The sequence below is a fragment of the Nothobranchius furzeri genome, chromosome 6 (genome assembly GCF_043380555.1).
Source record: "Nothobranchius furzeri strain GRZ-AD chromosome 6, NfurGRZ-RIMD1, whole genome shotgun sequence".
NCBI classification, from domain to species: domain Eukaryota; kingdom Metazoa; phylum Chordata; class Actinopteri; order Cyprinodontiformes; family Nothobranchiidae; genus Nothobranchius; species Nothobranchius furzeri.
In genome coordinates this window covers 43,390,924-43,414,492 of record NC_091746.1, presented here as the reverse complement: position 1 = coordinate 43,414,492, position 23,569 = coordinate 43,390,924, and the positions used below count along the sequence as shown (strand labels likewise).

The 23,569-nt window shown below is 40.8% G+C and overlaps 1 protein-coding gene across 7 annotated transcripts in view; it reads right to left on the bottom strand.

The window, feature by feature from the left end:
• The window catches only part of LOC107396498 (protein unc-13 homolog B), a 99,265-nt gene that overhangs the window by 2,901 nt on the left and 72,795 nt on the right, over positions 1-23,569 (bottom strand). For 4 of the 7 annotated variants that reach the window (XM_070552230.1, XM_070552231.1, XM_070552233.1 and 1 more), the window contains exons 13-37: positions 22,895-22,969; positions 22,586-22,805; positions 22,275-22,502; positions 22,021-22,162; positions 21,316-21,485; positions 20,178-20,293; positions 19,931-20,094; positions 18,181-18,331; positions 17,749-17,817; positions 16,091-16,180; positions 15,754-15,891; positions 15,528-15,658; positions 15,316-15,401; positions 14,365-14,491; positions 14,197-14,293; positions 13,911-14,054; positions 13,546-13,623; positions 11,070-11,147; positions 10,606-10,704; positions 5,596-5,684; positions 5,370-5,516; positions 5,179-5,302; positions 1,318-1,371; positions 1,128-1,205; positions 107-254 (exon numbers count right to left, since the gene is read on the bottom strand). In XM_070552230.1, the coding sequence (XP_070408331.1) occupies positions 107-254; positions 1,128-1,205; positions 1,318-1,371; positions 5,179-5,302; positions 5,370-5,516; positions 5,596-5,684; positions 10,606-10,704; positions 11,070-11,147; positions 13,546-13,623; positions 13,911-14,054; positions 14,197-14,293; positions 14,365-14,491; positions 15,316-15,401; positions 15,528-15,658; positions 15,754-15,891; positions 16,091-16,180; positions 17,749-17,817; positions 18,181-18,331; positions 19,931-20,094; positions 20,178-20,293; positions 21,316-21,485; positions 22,021-22,162; positions 22,275-22,502; positions 22,586-22,805; positions 22,895-22,969 (3,043 nt within the window). The remainder of the gene's footprint in view (positions 1-106; positions 255-1,127; positions 1,206-1,317; positions 1,372-5,178; positions 5,303-5,369; positions 5,517-5,595; positions 5,685-10,605; positions 10,705-11,069; positions 11,148-13,545; positions 13,624-13,910; positions 14,055-14,196; positions 14,294-14,364; positions 14,492-15,315; positions 15,402-15,527; positions 15,659-15,753; positions 15,892-16,090; positions 16,181-17,748; positions 17,818-18,180; positions 18,332-19,930; positions 20,095-20,177; positions 20,294-21,315; positions 21,486-22,020; positions 22,163-22,274; positions 22,503-22,585; positions 22,806-22,894; positions 22,970-23,569) is intronic. The other 3 variants (XM_070552234.1, XM_070552235.1, XM_070552236.1) reach the window with 1 other exon arrangement.

Below are 23,569 nucleotides of genomic sequence, written 5' to 3'. Positions count from 1 at the left end.
AGCATGAATGCATCTCAGAAGTGATCACAAAGCTTCATCTCCTGGTTTACTTTGTGGAAGTCTTCCACATTTGTAGTTCTCCTGAGTGAAGCAGAGTTTAAAGTACCTTGCGTGTGCTGTGTGGTCACAAACGTCTGGATGAGTGTGTCTGTAGTCTGAGTGTAAAGGGAGAGGGCATGGCGAAGAGAGGAAAGCTCAGGACTCTTTTCCAGGAATGCCTTTTTCAACCCGTTGCCTCCTGCATGGAAGTATTGCTGCAAAGAAAATCCGATTTATATGTTTAGAGACACTAATAGAGGGTTTGTGACCGTATCATCCAAAGCCAGTGTCTGGGGACTTAATGTGAGTGACGCTTGTACGGGACTTTTTCAAATGTTTCATAATGTTTAGAAGGTTCTTATTTACCTCACAGGGCTGCAGTCGCGTGCTGTTAGAATTTGAACAAGTCTGTCTAAGCACAAGTCTAAGTACCTTAGGCATATCAATAAATTGCAGTTATTTGGGGGGGGGGGGGGGGGTGCTATTTATTTAGCTTATGAACATGCAAAAGTGTCAACAGTATGAATTCTGTGTGATTCTAGTCAAAAACTTGCATTTATTTTTTCACAATTTTGTGAAGCTAACATTTGCAGCCCAGTGAGATAAGGTTTCAGAAGAATAACCTTGGCATCAACATGGAGGATTTTCAGCCTGGATCCTTTTATTTCACACTTTTCTTTCAGATTTCCATTTACAGTTTACAATTATTTTTAAAGCATTATTCTGAAACAGTAAAATATGTTTTTTAACTTCTTGCATTAGTCAGTTTTTTTGGAAATGAAAGAAAAGGAAATATGTCTTTAATTTTTCTTCTAGAAAATAAAATTTGGTTTTACTTAGATATTATTCCATTAATACCAATAATACTAGTTAAACTAAATTATTTACCTTCCTTTTGTTGCCCCTTTCAACACATTAGCTAATAAATTAAATACCCAAAGCCATTTACTATTTAATACATGTTCAACCACTATTTTCACCATCTATGTAAAAGTAATTCATAAGTAAGTTAGTTGAGTAGTTACTTTAGCCTATTTACGTACTTAATCTGCATTCTAATGAAATAAGAACGTACAGAATTAACTCACCTTGGTGGTATCCAACGCCACATCCATGACAGCACACTGCCTGGGAGTCAGGCTTTTAGCTTCCCCCACCATGTGATCCTGAACAATCATAGGAAATATTGTGTTTAGAGACTAAAATTTGTTTGGTTTGTCAAAAACTAAATGTAATACATTTTATTTCATACAATACAACATAAAGAAATAATAATACCTTGAGTTTGGTGAGATGTCCGAGCTCTTTGGCAGCCGACAGAATTTGAGCTCCCTGAAATAAAAACAGAGCGTCTTGGTTGTAACTCTCCTGGGGCCTCATTTATAAAACTTTGAGTAGGATTAAGTTTACTCAAAAAACATTGAAGGAATGAGAATGTCACGTGATCAAATACATTTAATGAAATATGAAGCGGTTAAGAAAGAAAACAGGTGGGAACATTTTATTCTTGGTATTGAACACAAAAATGAGCCCCTCATTGAAGCAAAAATAAGATAAAGAAATATCAGCGTTAAAATTTAGTTCAATGTAAGGAAACTCAAGTGAAGCCTCCAGAGTGCGTTAATAAGCGGCCCGCGGCACAACTGGTCCTTACCAACATTTCAGCTCTCACCCAACTAACGGTTCTGAGTTCATGAATGTTGTAATGAGTGTGAGATTCTGGTTGCGCGTCAGAGTTATGTTAAACAAAGACAACATTTTTTTGTAATATTTAGAGAGTGGGGGCCAAGGTTTGCTCATATGTGTTGGTTAAGGGGAGTTTACAGTTAACTGAGTATGAACGGTTAAGGCTAAGGCAGGGGTCGGCAACCTTTTCCCATCAAAGAGCCAGCAGTAAAGAAAACACTGGGAGCCACAGCAGCAGAGAGCTGCTTTAACCAATCACAGGTGACAGCAGCCAATACCGGTCGCTCGTGTATGTCAAAGTTCTCTTTCAACAGAAGACAATCAATTAAACAATTTGTATAAAATGGATCCAGAAATTGTAGCCCGTCTCTGCCTACTATATGTTGATTTTTTCACCATGTGAGTGGTTTTACTACATGAGCAGGTACCAAATTTGACAAACGTTGATTTTTAAAGCATGTTTAAACTGTTCAGAATACAAATCCAGGCTCTGTCACGCTTGAATGTTGTAATTAAACTTTGCAGGTGGGGAAGGTTAGAAAAGGATCAGATCAATTTGTTTTTCCCTCGTTAACAGTGACGGAGACAACGGTGTAGTGTGCCTGGCTCTGGTGTTAATCAAGTTTAATTTGATCTGTTTGCAACAATTTTCAAAAGAAAGCAAAACAGTTAAATGGCAGGGTTTGTATAGACCATATTGTTCCCGTATTTGACCCGTTTATTTTGATTGAGAAAGACTAGAAATTACCCAGACGCATGCAGACGAACTAACATTTGATTTGTTACGCACATCGCAGATGTAGCTAAATCACTCAAGAAAAGAATCCCATCAGAACATCTGAGCTGGACACTGCTCAGCACAGCTCGCTGTCAGTGTGCACGTAAGGTGGACAGCGAGTTGAAGATGTGGAGAGGGGCTTGGAGTGCGTCGCAGAACCAGGGCACATACGGGAAGATTCCTTCCACTGAAGAAAGTGTTTTCCAAACCCTGTCTCTCAGAGAGACTAGTCACTTAGAAAATGTTCCCTGATGATGACACTTTGGCTGAATAGCGCTTGTTCCTGTCTCCAATGTGGCGACGCATCCGTGAGCCTGTTTGAGGCAAATTCCAGCATCTCATATCCTCTTCAGCTCAGAAAGCCTCAGTGTTGGGAACGTTACTTAAAAAAGTTATTAGTTATAGTTACTGATTACTTTGTCAAAAAAGTAACTCAGTTACTAACTGAGTTACAAGATTATAAAAGTAACTAATTACCAAGAAAAATAACTACGTAGTTACTTTTTTCATTAAAGCATGCAAGAATAACTACAATAGTGAAATATAAATGAATAATGACTGGAACATAATAAAATGTATGTCCAAATGTTTTTTATAAACCTGAATAATTTAAATAAATAAGCACTTATCAGGTGGAACTACTAACAGGAACATTACATTTATCTAGACTATTAAAAGGTCACTGTGTTATATTTAACAAGACCCCAATCAGCTATAATTTAAAATTGCAAATAGAAACACCTGTAAAGGTTCCCGAGCCTTTAAATGGTCTCTCAGTCTAGTTAAATTACAGAAATGAATGTAAGTTTGCACAGCAATTAAATTTTTCCAGCTTCACATAATTGTGTGTTTTAGTAGCATTTCTGTAGCTGGTAATCTACTAATGGTTAAATAAATAAATAAAATCCTTTAAAATGACACTAGAAGAGGCACAAGCCTGATGGAGGACTTACATTTACTAACATGGGTCAGACCCAACCACAGAAGAGCTGATGCTGGGTGGTAAACACACACAGGTAGTTCTAATAACACCTGAGCTCCATGACGTCTGAGACTGATGCATCAGTGTTACAGCGGGACTAAAGACATGATCAGAAACTGGTTACAGCTGGATGATCTAGGAAGGTAGAAGATCAGGATGTCTGAGCGGTGAACAGGTGAGCGGACCTTCGGGACGTCCTGCTGTCACGCCAAGAAGGGCACGGCTGCAGACCAGCAGATTCTTCATGTCTTCCTCGTTCTTCACGGGCCGTGATGCGCTTGGATGAAAACATCTACCTCTTTAGCTCCTGATCAGCTGATGACAGCTTCAACACACCGCGCTGCTTAACGCACACATTTCCTTACCAGTAACAGAAACAATCGTTTTGTTAACAGAAGACGGTAATTAATTAGTTTGCTCGTTACAGAAATAATTTTTTTTTTATTAACGTGGTTATTTTAAACGGCGTTATTCCCATCACTGCTCTGTTGGGTCTACAGCAGGCAGCGACTGAGACAGTGAGAATACTGAGGGTCTCCGCCCACCCGGCCAATCATCATTGTGTTTGTAAGTGCGTTACCGACACCTCTCTCTCCCTGGCTGCAGCTGAAGTGTGGCGGTCAGAAAGCCTCACACTGTTGCTCAACGTTCGACAAGCACATAGTAACGCACAACCTTCCGTCCCTAGTAACGGTAACGGCGTTGCAACTGTGGGAAAAGTAATTAATTAGATTATTCAGTTACCTAAAAAAGAACACCGTTATATTTAAACGGCGTTACTCCCAACACTGGAAAGCGTCTATAGAGACATTTGATTACACACAAGCAGGTGACCTGTCAACCGTTGGACCTGTTCAGGTTTACGCAAACCGTCATTACATTTAGAATTGGCATACAGATATAAAATTAATGCAGTAAAATATAATGCATTTTATTTAAATATCCATTCATTATTTTACAAGCACAGAGAGCCGCATCAGATGGATGGAAGAGCCGCAGGTTGTCGACCCCTGGGTTAAGGGCTTCAATAACCGGTAACACATTTTGGAAAACATGGACCTCTACAGGATTTGGAGAATTACTCTGTATTATTTCCTGATATTTGGACTTCTCACCTCTGATTGGTTAACAGCAAAGCGCTTCTTCTGCTGACTCTGTTTGCTCTGCAACATTGATGTTTAATGTCCACAAATACCACAATCCTAAAAGGGTACTGCCATGCTGTGGAGTTGTTAATGCTAAAGCTTAGCTTCTACTAGTCGAGACGTTCTTTGCTGTTTCCTGGACGTTAAATCACAACAGCCTTCTCTGTCGCGAGCCAAGATGGGCGAGTCCGTGAGTTTCAGTATGATGTAGATCTGATCGGCTTTTCTAATCCAAGTGTTTCCCCGTATATTTTATATTGGTGGCTAACACAGGAAATAGGAGTAGAAGATTATTTCCATGTTCAGTCTGAATGGTAAACTCAGAGTGACCGATCATAAAAAAAAAACAAGTTAAAATCAAAGCAGCAGGAGACAGGAGGACCCCCCCCCCCCGCCCCTCCAACCCCTAAATTACCCTCTGAAATTTTACCGTTAATGCCCCCCCTCAGGTTCAGCACCTGTTGTGTGCACAAGCAAGCTTTATAAATGAAGCACTTGGTCTTTTATTCATGTATTGAAAAAGTCAAATCTGCAAACTGAGGACTTACAAAGGTGTCGTGTCCTTGTGGCAGAACAATCGTTTTCTCCAGGCTGCTCATGACGATCCTCCACAACTCTTTGAGGACGCGTTTTAACACGGTTTTCTCACACACAGTGGCAAACAGAGTAAGTCTGCAAATTACAACACGGTTACTGAAAAGCACTGACAAAAGAAATACGGTGGAATAAAACCACTCACTTTCCATCCAAGAAGTCCATGAGAGGCCGCAGCATGTTGTCAGAGTCAGCCTCCACCTGGTTTTTGGTGTTCTCGTTGAGTGGCCCTTTGATCTGATACAACAAGGACGCCATCTGTCGCATGCAGTCATTGATGTGGCTCTGGAAGCTGGAATCAAAGATCAGCCAGCTCAAACAGAAATGCAGTTACAGATGCGTCTGGATGTGGAAGGGTAAAGATATCGTACCTGTTTCCAAATGTGCTGCTGAGATCATCCAGCACATTGTTCAGCCTCACCTGCAGATCATTCAGCAAGTCACTGGCTTCTGTGTCCATCTGTCCCAAAAAATATTAAAACATAAATATAGAAACATACAGGTTATGGTACAATGGCTGCAACCCGAGAAAAAGGACATTGGAAAACCGTTGAAGCTACAAAGATTATACGATTGGTTTTGAATGGGATCCTAAAACATATTTGAAGATTTGGGCAAAAATAACCTCATGAAAACCACCATCTACAGCAAAAAGTGAAGGATATCAAAGATAAACAAGATTTCCCAAGTCACATTGGGTTCTCATGAACTACAACGACACCTAAAAGAAAGGAATGCTGTAGGAGCACAAGGTGAGCAGGAATAATTCACGATATATCTCCACAAACTAAATCATCAAACAATCACAGCCTGGAGGGGGACAATTAAGACATATGGGTGAAGTCTGGGTGAGACTCATTAAGTCAATGATCCAATGAGCTTCTGATTCATGTTCTGTCAGAACAACAGAGCATCACTATTGGGCTGGGGGTGAGGAAGGGACACATTTCTGCTCCATAGCACAAAGGGAAGGGCTTCAGGGGAGAAAAGTAACAGATGCGGCCATCAGGTAAGGAGTGTGCTTTGCATGTTCTTGTCCTAATCCGTGTGCATTGACATCAGTGCACCTACACTCACCTTTTGATCTTCAAATGCATTTTCTCTCTACGGCAGCACAGAAGAGTAGAAGGTGACACAGGAAAACCTTCATTAACTCCTCAATAAGACTTAAAATGTGTGTACATTAATCAGGAAATAGTCTATTTAGGAAGTGATGTGCCTTTTACACACAGTAGTATTTGTGTAATGAAAATTTATTTATTTAACAATATAAATATGTTTGTAAAAATAGTAACGCCCATACTGTTGCTAAAAGATTGGGAAAAATTAATCATTGAATAAATACATCCTAGAAAATTCCTTCTAAATTCTTAAAATGAGAACATTCCATTTTCTAAAATTAGGAAACGTTAAACCTACCTTTAGTTTTTTTCAAACAAATATTTACAAAGAAAATAGACAATATAGAAGAGACAAAAGTGCAAGTTTGGTGATGGCTGTTAAGGGGGAGCCCTTTTGAGAAAGGAGTGTTAAGCCGGGCGTAAACTGTGCAACCTTTTCACTTTTTTGAGTCAATTTTCCCCTGGTACGAGAATCTACTGAGCATCGTGTACTATACAGGGGGTTACGAGAGGCTATTAACACCAAGTGACCAGCTACCAATCAGCAGTCAGAAGCTCAAACTCACTAATTTATGGCGTGTTTGATATTTTTCTCGTCCCTCGTCGTGACGTCGCACTGTTGAAGCGGTGCTGTGAGTGGCTGTGACCCAAAAAGTACCAGAACCGCTAATGGCACATGCACAAACATGCCTCTACAGGGCTTGTCAGCCATTTCCCTTTTAACACATATTGTTCAGTTTTATTTATACACCTTTTTTTTGCACACATTGACAAGGATGGTCAATAAAGTGCATTTGCCATGTTTATGTCAAATTAAAGTAGCTTTCCGAAGTTTTCTACTTTCAAAAATTATGTATATTTTTTCAGAAATCCATAAAAGTGATTATCTTATCACGTACTGTGATATAATCTAAGCATTACGTCTTTTTAAACTTTTTGCTAAGCACGACCCCTGTCCCGCAGAGCTCTGTGCAATAGGAAACTGAGCGCCGACCAGAACCAACCAATAGCATTACACTACCGCTTAGATGCTTCGAATTTAAGGAATACCTCAGTTGATGCAGAGTTGATGAACTTTTCACGGACAAGTAAGCCTCTAAAATATAAATATATGACAACACAGCATAACATGAGAATGATACTCGTAAAACAACGTGTTTTAGCTCTGTTTGTCAGCTACAGAAGCACATTTATAAATAAGAAACGTGAAGTCGCCATCTTAAAATAACAGAGCGACAGACTTTTGGTGTGATGTGCTTGACAGCCACTAGATGGTGCCATCGGATAAGAGAAATACTCCGGAAAGAGACTTTAAACTGACAAAACATTGATTCACTTTCTTTCTTTCATCTTCCAACCCCCAAAAATCCCTGTGTCCTCTTACAGCACTCCCGAAGGACAACAGACATCAATAACAACACAATAAGAAGTCTGACGTGTTGTGTTAAAACTGCTATTTTGAAGCATACTTTTAGGTCCGGTGTGTTGCTACCAGATGCACAGTATGAGCAGTCAAGTCACATTCGAGAACAGCGTAGTACAGTGTGAGAAACTGACTTGTGAGGTTTGCTCTACAAGGAAGTCATACAATTTAACATCGAACTGAATGCTACGAGTAAAAATTATAAACGACAAATGACCCGCACTTGTATAGCGCCTCTCAGAGTAAGGACTCCAAAGCGCCTTACACTACAGGGTATAAAATGTTGCACAGTGTCTGCCCAGCTTAACGGGAAAAGCTGGAAAAATCCATTAAATAGTAAACAACACACTCCATCGGGTAGAGAATGCTTCACATGAAAACAAAATAGTAGAATGTGCTGTTTTAGGTATGATGATGCTGGTGGGAGCAGGTTGAATAAGGAAAATGTTGTACAGGAATGACTCTGAAGTGAGTGAAGATCAAATCCTCTTCAAATTTCAACAAACCTCAGCCTCTATTTCCTCTCCTCCCACATCTACTTCCTCTTCATCCTCACTTTCATCAAACTAGGAGTTACAGTGAAGAGATAACAGAGTCTTATTGCTGCCATTTGGTGTGTTTTAGTGTGAAGAGCATTAGAGCATATGCAGTCATGTTATATAAAAACATGTTTGCATATACGGAGAACTTGCCTGCCATGCTAGTCTACTGTTGTTGAGCTAGAAAGGAGAAAAGAAAATAGCTCTTTATTCTGCGCAAAGTTATGCTTGTTGATGGTTACCACAACAGGGAAAATGTGGTTACTACATAATTGTTCAGAGCTTTGCAACAACCTGAGCACCTCTAGCCTCTCCTAAAATGAGCTAATAAAAATGGTATTCGGTTTTAAGCGATAAACATCCTTTGCAGAACAAATGGCCTTCTAGAGTCCTAGAAGCCCCCAAGACACAATTGGTCATTCACCCATGCACACACCAACATATTCTCACAGTGAAGCATCGAAAAATGACGCTAGGTGGCCAAGTCTTTCTTTCCTACTCGTTGGGAGTCCCAACGCATCGGGAGGCGACGCACTGTGCCAGAGTGTCGTTTTCCGACTGACGCGGTAAAATGGACAATTCACCAAATTCTGACCTCTTGCTATTTAACCTTCCCTTCACCCCCATCCAACCATAACCCTCTTGCGCATGCAAAACTTTGTTTAGTTGTACCGTTGCTCTCCAACATGATTAACAGGAACTTTAGAATGAGCAACAGGGTTAAGGTTAGGATGGGGTGAGGGAAAGGTTAAATAACAGTCAGTGAAATGTGTGTTTTACTGCAGGCATCGGAAACCGATGCTCTGGCACAGCGTGTCGACTCCCAACATGTCGGAAACAAATGCTTGGTCACCCAGCGTCATTTTTTGATGCTTGGGTGTGAGAATGTGTTGCACACACATTCACACCCTGGTGATGATGAGATACAATGTAGCCACAGCTACCCTGGGGCGCACTGACAGAGGTGAGGCTGCCAAGCCTGGTGCCACTGATCCCCACCACCAGCAGGCAAGGAGGGTTAAGTCTACCTTCAATTACCGGACAACCCACTCTACCCCCCTGAGCTACTGCTGTCAGGCTCAGCCTTAGAGACGGGGCTCAGACATCTATTATGGACTCAGAGTAGAGTGGCTTCTCCTCCATGTTAGGAGGAGTCCTCTGACTACCACCAATAGTTAAGGCCAGTGAAGTGTTTTGCCATAGGACACAATGACAAAGCTGGGGTTTGAACTGACATTCCATCAATTACAAGCCAAACCTCAGACCCCTGAACCAATAGTCAGATGTCCACACAAGCTTGCATTTAGCCACAAACACCTAAGTACTTAATCCATTCACTGCCAATAATGACTAACGTCGTCATTTGCATTTTTTTACTGTGTGGGCGTTGGAACGAGCTCCGCACCATGAGAACAAACATCCCAGCTCTAAAGCCGATCTTCATCCACGTACATCACACGTTACGTGATCAGGAAGCAGAAAATCCGTGTGTTAGGAGATTGAGAAAGTGAGGCGCGAACCAGAAAAGCTTCTGCCGATCACAATTCTACAACAGATTATGAAAGAAGGGATAACGCTCAAAACACACGGATTCTTCCTGATGTAAGAGGTGAGTCTACTCTTTGTTTTGGTAGTTTTGGCGCTGACATCATCATAGAGCGTAATGTTCTGTGACTCTTAAAAAAACTGTAAAGATGAGGAAAAACACTGGCAGCAAAGGGCTTTTCTTATCAGGAAACGTCCAGCAGTGAATGAGTTAAGAAAAGCATAAAAGTACTTAAGACCATCATTTTTCCCCATATAACACTATTATCTCCCAAAAAATGGTACACAAACCAAATAATCTGGGCATAGGCAGGTCATTATGCTTCATGCTACTCGCTAAGCAACAGGCCACACATAATTATTATTGTTGTGTTAATATTCTATTCTATTAATAAGTGAAATACTGAGCTTTTTCTCTACCATTCAAGCTAAACGTTTTAAGGATCTGTGTGCACACCAAAAATACCACAGCGCCTTTTGGTACTAGTTACCTAGACCAGGAGTAGGCATCCCTGGTCCTAGAGAGCCACTATCCAGCATGTTTTAATCGTTTCCCTGCTTCAACACAGTTGATTCACAAGTTCAGTGGCAGATCAAGCTCTGCAGAAGCTGTTAATCACCTGCTGGATAAAATCGGGTGTGATGAAGCTGAGAAAGCTGTAAAACATGGTGAACAGCAGCTTTCCAAGAACAGTTATCTTCCCCTGACCTAGACTAATTCTAATAACTACCACTACCACTGACAGCACCCACCGCAGCTTTGGGTTTCTCATCCTCCTTTATAACCTGCTGTTCATGTGAGGCCTGGAATAAATCATCTTCCTCCTCCTCCTCCTCTATGATTTCATTTAGCTTTAAATGTAAAATGAAAACACTAGTTACAGCACAAGATATATTCCAGTCATCAAACATGTCAAAACCAACATACATACATAACATAGTAGCAGACTCACCCTAACCCTATGGTCATAGATTGTGTCATATGCATCAGTATTCCCTACTTTCACACAGAAGCTGCATCTATATTTACGTCACTGAAGAAATCTATTGTAGCCTTCAGAGCAAAAACCAGCCTACTTCAAATCAACTAAAGCAGCACTACGATACATACCTGTTCTTCTTCTGTTGCAATCTAATTCAAAGAAACTTTACGATTTAAAAAGTACAATTCACTCAAACCTTCTCACATGCACACCCCATTTTCTTTCTGCACTCACCTGTTTGGCACCCATCGACTCAAACATTTTCTCCAACTGGATCCTCAACTGCTGCACATTATTCATCAGGACACAGGGCTACGAGAAGACATGGGTAAAAGTAATGAAGGTTCAGACTCGGTAAAGCAAACTGCAGGTTCTAAAATATTAAACATTTTTGATTTAAAGAAAATATAAATCCAGGTCAGTGATTCTAAACAGAGTCCCACCCTCTCTTCTGGCAGAAGCTAAAACGTTGCACCACAAAGCTGAGATCCAAAACCTTTCATCATCATCCTTTCATTTTTGAATCTGATTTAAGAGGTTAAATTCAAATAAAATACTACGTGGCATCTGTGGCTGAAATGTTAAAGGCAACAAGCAAAATGTCAGGAAGATTAATCGTCTCCTAATGTGTACAGCATAGCTGTAAACACAGAGCCTCTGAATTGTTTCATCTCACCAGAGCTTTCTTAAAATATCTACTCCAGTTTGCAGATTGTATTTGATTAGGGATTTTCTTGTTGCTCTCATTATGAAGACGGATGTCTGCAGGATATAGTGTTTTTAATTCAAAAGTAAAAGTAATCAGTCTAATTTAAATACAAACATTTAAAAAATATTTGATTATTTAAAATGCATCAACAGAATTACTTTGATCAGCTCTGTGAGCAAGGACAGAATTTCATGTAATGCCTATTGGGGCCAGTGGGGGAGCTGGCTCCCTCGGAGGGCTTAAGCCAACCAGCCATTCCTCCCCATTCCCACACATTTTTCTCCTCCTGCTCCCTCACATCATCACACAAACATGCACATAGGACTTTGGGGGTGGACAAGTCAGGGGGTGCGAGTATGGACCCCATTTCCACATTCCTGTGGCAACCAACGACATTCCACGAAAACACACACTTAGGGCCTTGGGAGTAAGCACATTCAACGGCATTTGGCAAGGGGATCTTTCAGCCTCATCTCAGGTGCCGGTGCCCACTTCTAATTTTAAACTGCACTTAGACACTGAGGGCTGTGGGGGGGAAGAGGGGTGGTGTGATGGCATCAGCTGGCATAGGCCAGACGAGGCCTGCACTGCCCGCTCACCACAGCCACGAATACATCTCATCAACACGCACCAACACTATTGGAGCAGGTGGATGGAGACTAGGGGGTCTTAGCAAACCTTTGTTGTCGCTTGGCTTCCCAGGGCTGGAGGGGGAGCTGGCCGTCTGGCTGGGGTCTGGGTGGTGGGTCGCTTTGCTCGGCGTTGGACGGGGGAGCCTGCTCATCAACACCCCAGCACAAAGGGTCGAACTCTGGGAACCGGTAATGGTTGTACCTTTTGTGCAGCAGTACCAGGACCAGAGTGAATAGGGTGTGTATGGGGAGTATGGGTGGGTGTCTGGCGTGCATTTTTGTACGTCTTAGCTTGTATGTGTATGTGTGAGCATGAGGGAGGGAGTGTCTGACTGTGTCTGTAAATGACTGTATATGTCAGGTGGGGCCTTTGACTCCTCCCCTCTCCTGGGACTTCTTTTGCTGCTATACATCTTCGCCTCCCCTCCCCCGCCACACCCGGTGTGGAGTGTGGTGCCTTGGTCTGCCTGAGTGTTCGCGGCTCCGGGGTCAGGAGGTTTAAGATTTTTAGAGTCTGTCTGATTAATCCCGGTGGCTGCCTTGTGGGATCTGGGTCCCTGGGCTCTGTTGGGTCCCCGGCGGGGCTGGTCGCCCCTGGGTCGCTGGGTTCCGGGCTCGGCCGGCTTGGGGGTGGGAGGCTGCGGGCGGGCCTGTAGGATTGCCGCTGATATCCCCCGGGACTCTGCCGGCTGCTGGTTGTGGCTCCCTGGGGCAATCCTCTGTGCCTCTCGAGGGGGGCAGGGGCTTTTCTGGTTGCAGTCTCCCTGGGGTCCCTGCGTTCTGGGGCAGCTCCTGAATCTCGGAGACTTGGAGCTCCTTCCATCTCCTACGCATCTTTGGGGGGCAGATTTGTGGCCCCTCACACTCTCTATTGGACCCCCTATAGAGAAACCTTACATATACAAGTGTGGGTACGCACACAGGTGCTCACATGGTGCTCTCATAAGTATGGACTTGGGCACGTTCAACACATGTCGGCTGTGGTTGGCACTTAATGCACTGTGATTTATTATCGTGATTGTTCAGTAAAACAATGTTGATTTTATATTTCCTCATCAGGTTGATGCAGTGATAGTTGGATTGCTGTGTGTCCCTTTTCTTTTTTTCTCTCCTTCTGCAGGTCTAAAAGCAGACTCTTGTTCATCATTGATTTGTTTGTTTATTATTTTGTGCATGTGAAGAATTTAAACAGCCTCATTGCAAGCATGTTTTAATGCTTTATTGATAAAAATCTTAATTCCAAGATTCCAATGATTTATTAAATTGGCACTTTTGGACCTCCATAGGAAACCACTAATAGAGACATTTTCTGACGGATACAACAACACAGATGAGAAAACAAATATATATATATATATATATAACTTACAATTTTCTCTTTTTCAATATAGGATGGAAAACCCTTAGTCAGAATGGCGCTGTACTGCAGAAGGACTTTGGCAATTGTCTGCAAAAGTTAAAAGGAACAAAGGCTTTGAAAGTAGTATATCATCTAACTTTATAGAAATTGCTGATGTTTAGATTTATTACACTTGACAGAATGTTGTCAATCATTTTACTCAATCAACATATATTTTCAATTAAAATTGAGCAAAAACAACATTCAATATTTTGCTGAATCTTGAATATTTTTAGATGCACATCTACTAGCTCCAAGAGCTTTGGTTTAGAGTTAAAATAGTTCATGCATTTAGAGGTGATTTTACGCTCGGGTGATTCAGTGCGGCTGGTTACCTTGGAGAAGCGGCGGCTGTACTGAGCCATAACATTAGGATCAGGGCATTCCAGTTTCTTGATAATCTCAAAGCTCTGGTTGAGCTGGGTGAAGATGTCCACCACAGAGCAGGAGAACAGAGCATGCTCAGAAGTCTGCTGGAACTGACAGAAGATAAAAAACAACATCAGTAAGACATTAAAAACCAGCACAGGTGCGTTATGAAATATTAACATGCTGAAACAGAACTTCCACCTGATAAAAGAGCTCACAGGCAGACATAGAGATGAATTCTAATGGACTTACTCCATCTTTCTTGTCTCTCTCCAGGGCTCCATGCATAAACTCCATTGACACGTCCTCATTTTCATCCAACCACTGCAGAACAAACTGCACAAACCATCTAAAAAGGAACACATAAATGAACAGGACGTTTCCTCCCTTGAATGATCTCAACTTTCATCTGTTACTTACGAGGGGTAGTCAGGAACAACACCCTTGAAGTTTGGCAACTCTTTGACATATTCATTGCAGAGCCACTTGACTTTGAAGTGGAGGTTCATGTAGTCTGTGCTCTTACACAGTCTGTGTTTTTCGTGTTCTGCAGAGAAAACATAGAAACTGTGAACAAAACTGTAAAATAGTAACAACAGTGAAGAAAACTAGATCATCGTCATTATGTTTCTCCATTTAAAGTAGGCATTCACCTTTGACTGGCAAACAAAAACACAACTATTCCACTGCCTCTGTTCACTTTTCTTTCTTGGGTTGGAGTTGCTAATAGTTAGCTTCTACTAGCCGTAATGCACTTTGCTCTCGCCTGACTGCTAAATCAACACAGCCTTCTGCAGTCACAAGTGAGACCACGACAAAACTTAAAGTGTGACTTAGTTTTTTTTTTTTCCTGATCGGATCATTTGGAGGTCCATTTTCCATTGAAAATGTCCAAATGTTCAAAGGGGTGGGGTAATTCTCCAATGGGGAGTCTACGACCTGGGGGTGGGGGGTGGGGGGGACGACGACTGGGAGTATGATGAGGGAGATGACCGTGTCTTTTATCTGAAATCTGTTTTGTACTTTTGGAGGGGGGGTCCATCTCACCATTTTCTGGTTAAGAATGAGTCTTTCTAGTCAAATAATCTCTTTCAAGGAAGGAAGAAATGTGGTTGGGGGACTTTCAACCCCAAATTTCTGGGACTCTACCTAATGTGGTCCACAAGTGAAAAAAACTGCTATGGTACTTCTAAAAATGTGACCTTATCCCTCTGATACTAATCCCATTTTTCTATTTTCACTTGCTGAATGGTGATGTTCAACAGTCTTAGTAAATATTAAATCTGCCATTAAATTAATTATCACCAAGAACAGCTTAGCAAATACATAAATTCCCAGAACACCCAGATAGTAATGTGATTTTATGACTACCTTCCAAAGCGTACTTCATGTCCTGAGCAAACAACATCCACATGACCTCCGCTGACACCTTTCCTACATTCAGTTCCTGAGGAAACCTGTGTGAGAAGAGACGAACGAGCCATGCACGATAGTCTAATCAAATATAACAAAAATCTGAACAGAAGTTTAATAAAAAATGTGTTGCTGATGAGAAAACTATTTTTAAAAATGAAGTTACTTACTGATTGAGCACAGGTGTATAGCAGTTCCTGTCTTCCTCTATGATGGAGACGATGAGCATGATGAGTTTGGGCCAGAAGTCCAGGTTCTTGATGCTTGGACCCTGCTCCTCCAAAGGCAACTCCTCTTTGTTCTGGAATAAAACATAAAACCACAGCATGGAGGGAAATGGTGTCAACAGCAATGGACAGGTTTCACACACACATGATGCAGTTTGAAATAACTCACTGCATCTGCAGGTTGGTACTGTCTGCTGTAGAGCTCATGGCAGTTATTGAAGATGTAGTCATATGTAGAGTTGAGACAGGCTTTGACACAATCCCTCACAACTTGGCTGGCTCTGGGTGGGGACTGTAACTCCTGGACCTGAACACCAGATGGAGACGACAACACTGTGACTAGTTCTGTTCAGCTGATCTCAGTTCTGCACAATCAATCACTGACGGAACAACTTATAAGCTTTAACAGTAAACCCATCACATGCAATCATCACTAAAAAAATACATAACATAAAAAAAAAGAAAATAAAATAAAGTCAAATACAGAACATGAAGCTTTTTTTCACCTTCATTCTGAAAAAGGTGATACTGGTTAGAAGGTCCACCGTAGATTTTAGATCCTGTAATCGATCTTTGTTGCTGGCAGGAAAATGATTCTACAAGAGATAAAAACATTTTATTTACCAGTAAATTTATTTATCTTGATGTAGAAGTCAGTTTAAGACTTGCAGCTTTTTTAGACAATAGAAGAAGAAGAAAAAAACAAGTTTTATATAGCGCCTCTCGAGATAAAAATCACGAGGCGCTAGGGCTGGGTAATATGGCCTAAAATTAGTATCACAATATATTGAGGAGTTCACCTTGATAATGATAAATGGACGTGAACTACATGTAAGCGCAAAACAAAAGTTGTCCACTAGATGGGGCCATCACATGTATTACATTGAGTCACATTGTCATGTGACTACAGGTGGTACAGCTTCATAAAGTGGTGAACATCGCCAACCTAGGCACATCTTTTCTTTTTTTAATTATTGAATTTATTGATGAGGCATCGGTTAGAGTGAAATATTTTGATAACAATTCTTGATATATAGCTTAGCCATCTCGAGGCGCTTTGCAAGAACAAACATTTAGAATAATTAAAATAAATTTTAAACATTTTTAAAGGGGCATTATGGAAGTTTGACAGCCAAAACATGCATAGAAATAATACAATTCTTCTTCATACATTCTCCTGCAATGCCCTGGTCCTGTAGAATGAGCCCTGGCATTTTTACTGTGATTGCCTGTTTTTCTGTAAGATCACAGAAAAAGAGAGCTGCTCGGGTCGAGCAGGCTGCTTCACGCTCAGACATTTCCTCCGAACCGTTCTTTGAACGTTGCTTCAGCTGTCATCAAAGATATAAATGTTACAGATACTAAGGACATCACTGGTGCTTTAGCTCGCCTAATAAGATGTTGGGCTTTTGTGCAGCAGACCCAGGTTCGATTCTGGATGTGAACATAGTTATTTTAGTTTCTTTTTTACATTAATGGTATATTTTTTTACAGTAAGATGCCCAAATTTTTATTTGAGACTTGCCGAACGGCATTGAATTCACAGATAGAAAAGATGTGGGTTCAACTTTCATTTTGGAACAATTTTTCAAGCAAGGGAAGGGAATGATCCGAGCATGCAGGAGGACTGACCCATCTTAAACCTTTGTCAGCTGTGGTGAATAGAAAGGTACGGAACCAAATTATTTAATTAATTAGCTGCGCGTTCTCCTGTCCTCCGGGCCACACACACACACACACACACACACACACACACACACACACACACACACACACACACACACACACACACAAGGGACTGTCTCAGCTGTTATTTTTGTTAAGGAGTGTGCACGTACAGCATGCGCGCCTCGTGCACGAGCCTACTATTGAAGCTGTCGTTACGCTTTTGGCCTGAGGGGGCAATCGCGAGCATAAAAATTCAAAACTCCATAAAGTCCCTTTAAGAAAAATATTCAAAGTATAATAAAGATGGAAAAAATAAAAGTTGTGATTATAAATATTACATTTTATGAATAAAAGTGTAAACTATTTTATGGAGTATTTTTGATATAACAAGAAAATTACACAAAATAGTGAACTGGGTAACTGATCCCCAGCTGATTAAAAGTAGATGTTATACCATTTAAGCACAGCATTTGTTTAGGAGTAAGAATCTTCTTACCCTGTAGGTAGAAAGGTCAATGCGTAGGGAGTTGTGTAGCTGGTCCAACAACTTTACAAAGCGTTCTTTCTGTATGAGGAAGAAAATAAAAACATATCAAAGATTGAGCACATTTTGGACAAAGACAGTGTGTTCTCTCTCTCTCTCTCTCTCTCTCTCTCTCTCTCTCTCTCTCTCTCTCTCTCTCTCTCTCTCTCTCTCTCTCTCTCTCTCTCTCTCTCTCTCTCTCTCTCTCTCTCTCTCTCTCTCTCTCTCTCTCTCTCTCTCTCTCTCTCTCTCTCTCTCTCTCTCTCTCTCTCTCTCTCTCTCTCTCTCTCTCTCTCTCTCTCTCTCTCTCTCTCTCTCTCTCTCTCTCTCTCTCTCTCTCTCTCTCTCTCTCTCTCTCTCTCTCTCCTCTCTCTCCTCTCTCTATGTGTGTGTGTTAGTACAAACCCCAAAGTTGGAAGCAGCGAAGCGATCAGAGGCGGACACATTGGTGGATGCGGTTGTGTGGGCGTAGAAGGCATTAATGTTAGCCAGCAGGCTGCTCATCACTGCAGGAACTCCAGGACACATGTATTTGGTTGACAAGCATGCAAAGTGTCTGAAAAGAAAGGCACAATCAAAAAAAAAAAACATCTCCTGTCTTATGTTCTACGTGAACAGAGGCAAAAGCGGTTGACTCCTTATGGATATCTTCTGTTGAGGTAAAATTAAATGGTAGAGATCAGCAAACTAATTTTAATATCAGACAAGAATAAATTGAGTAAAATCACAGTTTTAAAACGATGACTGAATTTCATTGCAAACACTACTCTTTCTGCAAACCTAGCTTAAATGCATTGAATAAAAAGTCAGTCTGTAAACTTCCAAGCTAACTGTGGAAGAGGAGGTAGAGAAGGGAGTGATTTATCTTTTGTGTATTGGAGCCAAGTGATTAGTGTCGTGTTCAGCCTAACGCTACATCGGTCTATCGGTATATCAGGTTGCAGCGTTACCAGGGGTGTGCTAGCATCGCGAGTGCCAGATTCCTGCCGGCTTTAGACGTTTCCCTGCTTGAACGCCGCAGATTTGATTAAACAAGTGATTAGCAGCTCCTGCAAAACCTGATGAAGGCTAGGGAAATAATTCAGCTTTTGGAATCAGTGTCTGAGCAGGAAAATACTGAAAGCATTACCTGACCATTAGCATTACAAGACTATTTGTGCGCATGTGCAGTATGAGGTATGGCTCATGGCTCCTTCTAGAAGGCGAGGGGGAGCAGGCGCAGGAGCTATAGCTGTTTAAATTTCAAAATCTCCTCCTCCTCTCATTAATGACATAATTCTATGGACCCCAGCTTTAAAGGGTAAAAACTATCCAAACCAACTAGGCCCTTGTTTAAGAATTATCTCTGATTAACCAAATCATTTGGAAAGCGGAGTTCATTTTTACCAAACATACTCAAGTCTGATTTAATCAGAAAAGGTCAAACGTTTGAACCAAACCACACGGTTTATGCTTAAAACCCTCCAAAGCGGCTAATTTATAAAAATTGTGCAAAAAGGAGCAGCAAGTAAATCCTCCAAAGTGATGCAGCACTTTGGTCAGCTGTCACGCTGTTTTTAAATGCTCTCTATAACTAAATTTGGTATGGAATTGTATGTAAAATACTTGTTAACAGTTACTACTTCCAACAAAGATGTTGCAATCCATTATCAAGATTAGGGGCCAATTACTATTTCACACAGAGCCAGTTTGGTTTGGATAGTTCCCCCCCCCCCCCCCCCCCTTAATAGATGAAATCATCATTTAAAAACTGTACTTCATATTTACTCTGTTACTTTTTAGCCAATATTAAAATGGGTTCGACTATCTGAAAATTTTAAGTGGGACTGAGCAGCAAAAACAAAGCGAGCAAATACATTTTTCACAGCAGTGCCTGAGTCTTCTGGGTACAGCTATAAAACCATTTAACGATCCCTACCAGAAATGTTCATTTAATTTAACTTCCTGGTAGGTTTGGGCTAAATAATAGCCCACTGAAGTATTCTTGCCATTAAAGATGCTTCAAATAAATGAACACTGGTATGAATCTGGGCTACTTATAGATGCAAATCCATCAGAGCACTTTTACAACTGACTTTTCTACCTTTAAAAGCTTGCAGATGAAGATAAAGCAGATGATGTACCTATTAAACATACAGTAACATGCGTGACTTACGTCATGGCCTGGTAGATCGACTCAATCCCATAACGCATTGCAAACTCATCAACTATTTCCTGTGCCACTTCATCATAGTAGACCTTCCATGAATCATCTCCGCGAGCCTCTGGGATTTTCACAACACCTTGACCCAGAACATCGGTTGAATGGTGGAAGAGATTCTGTGAGGGACGGAATTGTTGCAATTGAAATGGACCTTCTGAAAAAAAGATGTGGAGAAGTTTGGATTTCACAATCACTCTACCTCATGCAAACAGGTGTACTGCACGTGATATGGAGCCACTTTCTCCTCTCCTTTGATCTCCACATTGATTTGGAGGCGAATGGCACCTGACACAGCTGACTTATCTGTCCGCTTCTCTGTAAAAAAATAAAATTACAAACCCAAACTCTGTCATTCAGACACCTTTGCACCTCGATTCACAACCTCGATCCAAATCCGTGCACACACACACTGAACCAGATCTGTTAGCACAACATTAATTACAAGTTGTTAACGTGGCAGTTCTATTGTTGGGGGTTTTGTTTCTACAGCCCGATGGCAGCACGGAGCCGGCTGTGCTAATAGAAGTGCTCCAGCTGATAGTGAGTAAGACAATGGGAGTGGGCTGTGTGGATCTGAACTGGAGCTTCCCAAGAGGTGGAGCGCTCAGAGACTCATCCTGCTATTAAGTGTAATTTGTACATGTCGGCTGAACAGTCAATTTCCAACTGAAGAGCTGCCATTTGGTAATCTTTTGTCAAAAGGTAAAAAAAGAAAGTAAGGAAAAGAGGCAAAGAAGAGAGAATGTTTAAAATGAACTAAGCATTTTACACGACAGTTTTACTACAAACTGTACCTCGAATCCCTCCTAACCATTCTATAAACAGTTGCATAATTAAAATGAAAGCCAACTGCACAGATATTCCTAAATTTTCATGCAGACAAGTAAAGCAACTCCACTGTGACAAAAAGGATTTGTTACAGGCAAAAGATTGTTATTTATGAGGATCCACAATAACCCACTGTGTGGAATCTGCTGCAAAAACTCCTATTACCAAACAAAAGGACAACCAGAGGTGTGAGATAAATGTAGCATTCATATGATATCCAGGTGGTTGTCATGATTTGCTAGAAAGCTGAGGAAACAAGGCATGTAAGAGAAACTAGAGTAAAATGTGCAGACAAACATTTTGTGTGCAATGTAATTTGCAGAAAAAAAGTCAAGCAGCCTTTGAGTTACACTCAGAAATACTTTTATAATGCCGTTTTTAAGGGAAAAACTAAATATCTTTATTGTTCTAGAACATGTCTTCATAATCATATTAAAGGACGGCTACTACACTGAATTCAACATGACATATTTGCATTTTCTTTTCACATTAGAAGATGTTATACGGACCCAGGTTGTACCAGACGTCCATTTCTCCGCTCAGCGTTCTGACTTCAATGATGCTCTGACCCAAGAAATCATCAGACTCTCTCTTCAGACGTTGTTTCACCCTGGACTTGATGTCATCATCTTCGTCCCAAACACGAACTTTGATTCGGTCTGAAGAATTATGGCACTCACTGGCATAGATGAAAAGGATTGTAAAAACTGGAAATGTGTACAATGTCCATTTTTTTATAGTTTGCTAATTAAATCTAAAAATATGTTTTATTGAAAATAGCACAAAGATAATATATCAAAAGTATAATTAGACAATGCTACACCATTTTTTATGTAACAGAAAAAAAGGTTTTACATAGTTTATATTAACCTCCATAAAGTGCAGTACCAACAAACTTTTTTTTTGTGGCTCCAATGGATTGGGTTTAGTTTTCTTTTTTAACATTTTACACTAAGAAATATTTAAGTTTTTGTCTTAAATAGAATTTTTTTGTTGTGGATGTTTTTGATTTTCATTAAACCAAAGACCTAAGTGAAGATTAAGTGTCAAACAAAAGGAAGGTCATTTGTGTTAAAATAAAAAAAAACATTATAGTAATTAATAGGGGTGGGAAACTTCAGGCTCCTCATGACGCGATTATAAAACAAACAGTGATGCATCTTTTAACCCTCTCACCTACCCTCCATACAACCTGAGACACATGTTATACTCACAAATGAAACTTTTCTTCCCAGACTGGATTGAGGTTCCCATAAATCGTCTTCGTCCTCTTCTTTGTTTTGCCCACCTGGACTGTGACATATGGATCACTGGAACCAGTTTTGTCTTTTGCTTGGAGTCCTTGTGCACAAACAACTGGAGGAGTGACACATGCATAAGAAACTTGGCTACTTGACCAACATGACAAGAAGTGATGCTCTACTACTTAAATATTAGGATTTGGGGTGCGCTTTGACCAGTGGGATACCTGTAATAGTGACCTTGGCTGACCACTTTGAGGTTCCATCTAAAACACTTTGTTTGATAGTCTTCATCTGCTGCGCGTGAAGGGCTTTACTGACCACAAACACTTCCCTGATCAGCTCAAAGATCTCAGGTTTGTTCCTTTCCCTGATCTTCATCCTGTCCTTCATGGCCATAATGATATTCTGAGTACGGTCTTCAGCGCCATGCTTGGAGCTTTTTTCAGCCGCGCCTTTGTCAAAGATATAAACAGGTTGCACAAATATTAATATGAAGAAAATAATACTTCTGGTGAAATGTTTGAATACTACTCACGTTGTAAACAGTCAGCATTCAGTAGCTCTTGGCACTTCTCATGACATTTGACTCCACATTCAGAGCAACGCATGCCTTGGCGAGCAATCCCCCATAGCAGCCCTTCACACTCGTAGCAGTATGTAGGTGTGGTGGCTGTCCAAACCTCAAAGCTATGTGGCGTTGTGCAGGATATGGGGTAGACAAGAGCCTGTAGAGTCTTCTTGTAAACATGGTTTTTCTACCCCCCCACCCCAAAAAAAAAAGGAAATGGTTGCATCAATTGCAAAGCACTACTGATTCAGAACACTTAAATTGGTAACTCCTTACCAGCTCCTCATCCTTAACTGAGGACCGAGCAGCCATGGCAGAGGTGATCCCTGCCTTCCTGGCTTGAACAAGTGACTGAACAGGAAACAAAAATGACAATTTGCCTAAATTTGCATTCTGCAAGCAAAACACACCGAAACCCAAGAACACCACCATGATACTGCTAGAGCATTAAGGGAGGTGAGGATGGTTAAAGTGATGATCAGTAGTGTTAGTTTAGTTTGTTTTTCCTGTTTGTGAACGCTTTCATTTCAAAACCCATCTGAGTATAGTTAGCTTAAAGCAGCTAGTAAAAAGCAAAGCAATTAAAATTTAGTTTAAAATAGAACAAGACTTTGGTTGTACTTTACTATTAATTTACTATTTTATAAGATTAAAAAGGCTCAGCAATTTAGGAAAAACATTAAAAAAATAAAGGAATGATTGGTATACTATATACTTCAGGGGTAATATCAAGTAGAAAGAAAAGCTACCCATAACCAAAGGGAGGCATGCATGTTTTCAATTAGCAATAGATAAAGAGCAATCATAGAAATTCCCATGCTGCAGACATACATGTTTGAGGCAACTACTGTTTTAGTTACCCTACTTGATATTGTTTTGCTTCAGAAAGAAAAGGGAGTGGCAACTGTGCTCTATAACTTACCATAGCCTGACCAAGAAGAGTGAATGCAT